At 38.1% G+C, this 7,780-nt stretch overlaps 2 protein-coding genes across 4 annotated transcripts in view; one reads left to right on the forward strand and one right to left on the reverse strand.

The window, feature by feature from the left end:
* slc22a13a (solute carrier family 22 member 13a) overlaps positions 1–3,561 on the forward strand; it is a 5,037-nt gene extending 1,476 nt beyond the window's left edge. Inside the window, exons 3-11 of one of the 3 annotated variants that reach the window (XR_010891906.1) lie at positions 237–391; positions 656–824; positions 920–1,040; positions 1,142–1,236; positions 1,321–1,535; positions 1,609–1,717; positions 1,805–1,848; positions 1,919–2,011; positions 3,426–3,561. Coding sequence is in view for 2 of the 3 variants with exons in the window: in XM_067362526.1 (XP_067218627.1) it covers positions 237–391; positions 656–824; positions 920–1,040; positions 1,142–1,236; positions 1,321–1,535; positions 1,609–1,717; positions 1,805–2,011; positions 3,426–3,489 (1,135 nt within the window). In the remaining variant the exon portion in view is untranslated. Of the gene's footprint in view, positions 1–236; positions 392–655; positions 825–919; positions 1,041–1,141; positions 1,237–1,320; positions 1,536–1,608; positions 1,718–1,804; positions 2,012–3,425 lie in introns of all 3 variants that reach the window. The other 2 variants (XM_067362527.1, XM_067362526.1) reach the window with 2 other exon arrangements.
* Positions 3,562–3,672: 111 nt separating this feature from the next.
* On the reverse strand, positions 3,673–7,754 carry LOC137002698 (microtubule-associated protein 1B-like). The gene is made up of 2 exons (XM_067362525.1): positions 7,617–7,754; positions 3,673–7,311 (listed from the first exon to the last, which is right to left on the reverse strand). Exons 1-2 carry the CDS (start codon positions 7,724–7,726, stop codon positions 4,230–4,232), a joined length of 3,192 nt encoding a protein of 1,063 aa, XP_067218626.1. The 5' UTR covers positions 7,727–7,754; the 3' UTR covers positions 3,673–4,229.
* Between the last annotated feature and the right edge of the window lie 26 nt (positions 7,755–7,780).

Below are 7,780 nucleotides of genomic sequence, written 5' to 3' on the forward strand. Positions count from 1 at the left end.
AAATATAGAATTAAAATATACAAATAATTATACAATAAAAAAATTGTAATGTATATAAATATTTGTTTATATTAAATCATATATAATGCATACATTTCTGAAGCTACTCTATCTAAAGGACATGCTAAATAAACTTGTCAATATTCAGCTAACATTTCCATTCATGCTTGATGTCATCAATACTTTTCAGTGAAGTTTTTTTCCTTTTTCTTTCTTTTTTCTTATTTGAACTCAAGGTTTGGTCGCAAACGAGCTACACAGATACCTATGGTGCTCATGCTAATATTCACAGTCGTGACTGGTCTCTCACCAAACATTTATGTGTACCTCGCATCGCAGTTCATTGTTGGTGTTGCCCTCGGAGGATTTCGGATCAACAGCATTATCCTCGGTATGAGACAGTATTGATGTTTTCAACATTTATCTGGCTATTTACATTGGCTGACTGAATAATTCATGTAAAATATCAGACAACTCTTTCTAGAAGAAACAAAACATTACATTTTTAGACCTTATTTTTGTGTCATCAACAAACCAGTTGTGTAAGACTATATCAGCTACACATCGGCTATGTGAATGTAACACACAGAATTGCTTTATTTCCATCATTATAATTGCTTATGTGCTTATCACAATGTTTTCATCCTCACTGTAGCCACAGAGTGGATTGGAGTCGCTCAGAGATCCTATGCAGCCTGCCTGAGTCAAGTCCTGGCCGCTTTGGGGCAGGTCATGTTTCTTGCCGTTGTGTATTTCATCAGGGACTGGAGGCTGGACCAGTTTATAATGGCTGGCCCACTTGGATTTATAGTTGTCTACATATGGTATGTATGGTCAATACTGTTCTGCCTTTTACATTTCTTTACATTTGGATGAATTTGTAAGTGAATTAAATAATTTCATGCGCACACCAATATAGGTTTATTCCAGAGTCTGCCAGATGGCTTCTTGACCGCAGAAGAACTACAGATGCGAAAAAACTCATTCAGAAGGCAGCGGCGATCAACAAACGTACAGTTCCTGACTCATTAGTGGAGAAGGTTGAGATATATTTCATAAATTAACATATCAAGCCAAATTACAGAGCTATATCTCCTAAGTAACACAATATGGATAACATCTTTTTGTTATTTTGATTTAGGTCCTAGAAGAAAAGCCTGTTGAAAAAGGAGGTATAAAAATCCTTTTTGCGTCCCGTGTTCTCAGGAAATATTTCGTAACCATTACCTTTGCTTGGTGAGTCGTTTCTCACGGTAGTTTTAATATTTTGACTATTTTGAAATGTGTTTTCTTGAATGGCTCTCTTATGTTAATACTCAGGTGTGCTGTAAATCTAGCCTACTACAGCCTCTCTCTCAATGTGGGGAAGTTCGGGCTTAATATTTTTCTCACTCAACTCATATTCGGCCTCTCTGAGATTCCTGTCCACTTCCTCTGCATGTGGTCATTGGAAACAGCTGGAAGGAAGGCATCTCTAATGGGTGCCCTTATAGTGGGAGGGTTTCTCTGTCTCCTGATTCTTGCAGTTCCACAAAGTAAAACTTTTTACATATGTAACACTATAACATACAACGAATCAGCACTTAACCGTGTGATGCTCTACTTAAGGTGATTACGTCGCCATCGCTGCTCTTGCCACATGTGGAAGATTTCTCATGAACGGAGCAGGCAGTATTTGCAACATTTATTTTCAAGAACTGTTCCCCACCTCCATTCGGTAGGCAAGGGCCTGTGTCGTTTTCTACGGGTATGAATGAGTGTTGTTTTAATGCAGTTATATTATAATCTGTTTGTCGATTTCCAGTCAGACGGCCACGGGGCTGGGCTCCACAGCTGCACGAGCTGCAAGTATGTTATCTCCCGTTGTGAATCTGCTGGAGATCTATCACTTCACTATTCCTACTGTTGTGATTGGCAGCCTGGCACTTGGCAGTGGGATAATGGCCTTCCTGCTGCCCGAGACCAGATGCACTGAGCTGCCTGATTCCACAGAGGAGGCAGAGGGCAAGAGGTACATGCAAGAGTTTTCATGCAAGTAGTAAAAATAGTTTTATATAGTGACGTTCAGCAGATTTAACTGCTTTAGCAATTTTTACATGCCTTAAAATCAGTTTATTTACTCTTGAATACCCAAGTTACCCATTAGGGCTTTTCACACTTGAAATTGTTAACCCTGGGTCATTCTAAACCCCTGCTAAACGGAATCCTGGGTTATCTTTATACACGTTTCACACTGCTTATACTATACCCGGGGTTAACAGTTAATCCTGGGTATTCATAAGCTACCGTTTCACACTGCACATTCCTAAACCCCAGGATAAAGTCCTTATCTGCATATTTGCGGTGTCAGTGTCACTGACTGGACAAACGCAGCACGTGACCTGTTTAAAACTCTAGCATTCCACACCCTCATATTACACATTGCTGACTGAAATATCAAGTTTTTTTCTGAGTGAACTTTTCGAACTATAAAGGTAAGAATGACGGTCTCTTCTTCATTCCAGTTGTCGCGTTTTCCATCGCTGTTTGACATTTTTCCTATCATACACAGAAACGACTGTTTATACATCGCACGGTGTTTCCTTGACTGCCCAAAGCGCGTAAATATAAGGCACACGATTGGTTGTAGCTTGCTAAGCATCTAGCTGTAACATTCTAACACTGCATCGTTTCCAAAGTCCATTTAAGACAAGTCATTTCACTCAGCGGCCATCTTTGAAACGCCTCTCGGGCATTCAAGTGCAGCTCTCTTTGAATGGGGAAACAACAAATTCTCAAACTGTTTGCCAAGCTTTCGATTAAATTTCATATTTGAAATCACCAATGAAATCTGACAAAAAATCAGTCATAAATGTCGTTTCTAAATGCTCGAATTGACACAAATTTTTTTTAGGCGGGATCAAGCTAATTCGCATGCACAGTCTCATTTCGGACACGCGTCTGACTGTTTCTATAGGAACCGGAGCTTCTAATGGCCGCTGAGGTGATGCGATGACTTTACCAATCGGCGATTGGCTCTTATTTTTGAAGGCAGGACTTATTCCGCCATATTGCGAGTTGCACTTTCTCCCATTCAAAACGATACAAGTGACGCGTCTTGTTTATTCTATAGTCTTTGATCGTTTCACATTGTACAAGTTTAACACCGCAAAAGCAGTGCTAACTCCGCTCCAGAGCAGGGTTTCATAACCCCGGGTAAAAAGCGGTGCTAACCCCGCATCTATATTACAAGTGTGAAACGCTCCTTTACCCGGGGGTGAGAACGGTGATAAGGGTTTAGAACATTGATAACCCAGGGTTAAGTGCAGTGTGAAAAGACCTAAGTCAGTATCTTACATATTGTTTTAAAATATGTTTAAGGTTGTTGAAACACTTTATCTTTTACCAAGGGAAAATAACGCTATTTCACCTGTATTTCCCCAAAGGAGACCAAAAATGGCTAATCTTGCAACTAGGAATTGTGAAGACATCAAAACGACCAAGTTGTAACCTCTTCACTTCTTGCAAGATGCTGGATATTCTGTTTAAGGGTTTACAGTATAAAGATATGTAGAAATAACAATTTGTTTTTTAATAATTTCTGCAGTTTATTTGCCATTTAGCATTATGAAAAGATTTGTAGATTTAGTGTTCTGTCATCACTGTATGTAAAATAATAATATACAATAAACCTTGTGTGAATTATTGTTTTATTATTTATTATGACCAGTTAGTCTTTGATGAACACCGTTATAATTACATTGTTTGATGATCAACATTAACTTGAAAGTTATTTCCTTTTTGTGCATTAAAATCTATTGATTATATGATGACAACAGAGATTATTAAAGTGAACTTTGCCTAATAATCAATTTAAAAAGTTGATTAATATAGTAAAAGTAATCTGAGTCTGATTTAACTGAACATCTTTTGTTGAATCACAATGCCGTAATTGTCAAATACTTTAACATTTTTTTGTATCTAAAATTTTTAAAGTAACACCACATTAGATATTGACCCGTAAATGTTAACTTAATATACAGTATACATTGATTAATTATTCAGATATAAAAAAGTAACACCACATTATACATGGATACTTTAACTTAAATATACATTGATTTAAACAATCAATTAAATGTCAGTAATAAAATCTGTGAATTGTATAGAACAGTACAGCAAAGGCAAATCAATATACCTGCTTATTTAATTGAAAGATTTTTATATTTTTCTGAACTATGGCAAAGACACTACCCCAACATGTCAGACATCCAATCATTTTCGAGCTTTTGTGGCAGCACAGCATTTGTGTCAGTGTTTGTTGGATCTATCAGGGTGGAGGTGTCCTGTGCTGGTTCTAAAGAAATGGCAGGAATAGATGAGAATATGTCATCTGGAAATAAGTTACTTGCTTGGGTTTCTGAAGCCTCTCCGTGACCCTCTAACCCAGTGAAATCATCAAATGGGTTTGCAGTTCTTTGTGTTGTTTCCACACTGAATGTATTTGCACTTGGGTTGTTAATAGCACTTGCAAAGATGTCAGTTGGAAAAGGATTGACACTTATGGGACTAAATGCTGCTCTGGACGGATCTTGTTCAGAGCTGAAGAAATCAAAAACCTCTGTTTGAGATGACTCAGTTTGCTCTTGGCCGGAAAGGTTTTGATCAAGCACATTAGAGGTTGGTGGATTGCCTTTACTTTCAAAAACATTATTAACCTCACTTTGAAAAAGAATTTCCTGTTCGAGGTCAGACCTTTTCTGTGTTGATGGTTCATCTTCAGAACTTATCAAGTCAAAAACTCCATTTGGTTCCAGCTGACCATCTGTAATTCCCTCAAAAGGGTTTTGACTTTGAGACTTGCTGTTTGTCATAATATCAAATAAATTGTTTGTGGACATTTGATCAGAGCCAGTGAGCATATTGTCTCCTCCAAAGATGTCTATTGCTTGTACTGATAAATTGTCAATACCAAAGGGGTCATTAGTCAGTCCTGAGGAAACACTGGCTTCATTCTTATGGATTTCAGTCAGCTGAGTTGAGTTTACCTCAATTTTTGAATCTGATGAACCAAAAATATCTAGAGTATCTTCATTCAAATTTAGTATTGAATCGCCTTGTATTTTTTCTCCAAATGGGTGTCCTTGAATAAAAGAGCTCCCTTTATCAATTGTTAGTGTTTCAAAATTCTCAGTGTCTGTCAATGTGCCACTGTTTGTATAATCAAGTGTATTTGAATCTGAAAAAGCCATGATATCTGTGCTGGTGCTCGTAACTTGAGATGTGAACGCATCAGATGTATCGAGAAAACCAGATGTGTCTTCATTCTGAGGCAAAAAGGAGTCGAGGCTCTCCTCAAGACCTGATGGTTTTAAAGACTCTGGAGAGGTGAGATCTACATTAATGTATTCTTGAGAGAAAATAAGAGCCTCATTGCTATCAATCTCCCCAAAACCATCAGAAGCAGACTTGAGTTGTTCAGTTGGATCAAGGTCTATTGATGGCACCATCTCATCTGCAGAGCTTCCATTAGAAAATAAGATAGGATTTTGACAGCTCTCGGTGGGATTAGGTTCTTCTGGAGCATCGCTTAATAGGTTTTGTCTTGGTTTCATGCTCTCTTGAGGTGTATTTTGAGAGGTGGTCTCAGTCAGAGGAAGAGATGCATCCAATGCAGTGTTCACTCCATCTTCTGTCCCTACGATTTTCTCTGACTCCTCCTCACATGTAGTTTCTGTTTTGATTTCTGGTGTTTTCTTAATTTCTGACTCCGTTTCAGTGGCTGAAAACAGTCTGCTCAGTAAATTTCTAGGTTTGTTATCGGGTCTTTTGATTTCTGTTTTTGGCTCACTTTTGTTCTCTTTCTTATTTGGGCCAGATGTGAAGAGTTTGGAAAGAGGGCTTTTACCTTTAGACCAAGACCCTTTATTCCCTTTATCTGTGGCCTTTTTGTCACTAACCTTTGTGTTTCTTTTATCATCAGATTTTGGAGGCATGTTCACCATGTCAGGGTCTTTAGATTCATCTTTAATTATGTCTGTGGATTCTTGATTTTTGGAGGTTATAACATTGGCATTAGTCTCAGTAACACCCTCATCACTCATCTCTGCATCCTGCTCCAAATCACACAATTCACTATTTGGTTTGAAAGATTCTGTACCACATGCAGTGATGTCATTCACCTGCAGTTCTTCAGGATTTGGGATCGTTTTCATCTTGCTCATTTTTGCTTCATCTACCTTTGTTGTTTCTCCTAAATTGCTTTGCACAGAGGAGATGCTTTCCTGCAGGCCTATTCCTGTACTATGATGAAAAGGATCCTGCATTTGTCCGTCTGAAGCTTTAGGATGTGTGACAGAATCACTGCCATTTAAATTGTGGATTGTATCAATTAAGCATTCCTCAGATGATTCCTCTATTTCTATTCCTGATTTTAATGTTGTCATATCTCTCTTTGCTGTCATTACATCACCATTGACAACTGCAGGTTCAACAAAGGCCTCAGTAGAGCTTTCAACTTCCTCACTGCTGATCTGGGTGTTATTTTCCCCGTCTGTATTTAAATTTGAAGCAAACCGGACAGACTTTTTTATTTTTGTTGGGCTATCAGCTCTCTCATCTTCAGCCAAACTGGGTTCTCTCACAGAATCTGGTCTTGAGGTAACAGAGTTCAAGTCTTTACTCATCGCTGTCCCACCTTTTGAAACTTTGCTTCGTGTTCTAGATTGGGAAGATGTATCTGCAATCTTCTGTAATGTTTTTGAACCTCCTGGATGAGGTGTATAAACAGGCTCTGAAGGTGGTGTTTTAACTCCACCTTTAATTGTGAAGGGAGATAAGTATGTATTTGTCTTCTCATAAACCCGAGGTGATAGCTGAACAGATCTGTCCATTTCATCCAGCCCAGAATTAAACCTTTTCTTTTCAAGAAAATTTCTGGAGCTTCTTGCAGAAGAATGGTCACCATTTGACCTGTCTGTTGTCCTTCTTGAGGCTAAGGAGGTACTTTGTGAAACTGGGTATTGTCTGGTCCCCTTGTTTTCCGGTGGCCAGCTAATTGTAAGCTTCCTGTTGTCAGGACTTTTGAATCGAGCATCTCTGTGTCTTTGCTGTGGAGATGAAGCACCTGTAGATGACCCCAGAGGACCATCAACACATGTAGGCTCTGAGCTGAACTTGTTAGTAGGTTTAGGTTCCTCTGTTTTAGCAAGCCAGCGGTCTTTGTGCTGTCTGTGGCCAAAACCCTCATCATAGTTGCCCTTTTTCTTAAACAACTGTTGGTAATGATATGTGCAGTAGAACTCTCCATAAAGAGCAGAGTAATTGTGAATGCTGTAATGAATAATAGTACACCAATGAAGATTCAATGTTAAAGTATATACTGTGAAATAAAAAAAAAATCCCAGGGAATCAAGTCATATATAATTTGATTTGCGATTGGATAAAATTAATTAAAATCCAATATAAATTAGATCATACAGATTGTATTTGATTAGATATTTTAATAGGACATTTTCTCATGTATTTCTCATTATGAATCACAGGTTTGATCAAATGTTCCAGTATTACATTAATAACTATTTTGTAACTGATTTGCCTGCTAATGTCTTGGAAACTGATTTCTGAATTTCTCTCACCTTAGCTTTTTATTACAGTGTTTGCAGCAGAAACAGTTATTATGTAGAATTAGTTTATCTGCCACCATTTTCTCCATTGGGTAAACCGGCATCAGGCATGCAGAGCACATCTCTTTAGCAGGTGACAGGAACTATGACAACAATATAGACATAGATAGAATATG

Source organism: Chanodichthys erythropterus, chromosome 16, assembly GCF_024489055.1.
Source record: "Chanodichthys erythropterus isolate Z2021 chromosome 16, ASM2448905v1, whole genome shotgun sequence".
Lineage (NCBI taxonomy): Eukaryota > Metazoa > Chordata > Actinopteri > Cypriniformes > Xenocyprididae > Chanodichthys > Chanodichthys erythropterus.

Excerpts from the sequence above, each read along its gene's own strand:
- LOC137002698 (XM_067362525.1), bottom strand. The coding sequence starts at position 7,726 with ATGTGCTCTGCATGCCTGATGCCGGTTTACCCAATGGAGAAAATGGTG. Across the intron at positions 7,312-7,616 it reads CACTGTAATAAAAAGCTAAG|CATTCACAATTACTCTGCTC; the intron begins GTGAGAGAAATT and ends TATTCATTACAG.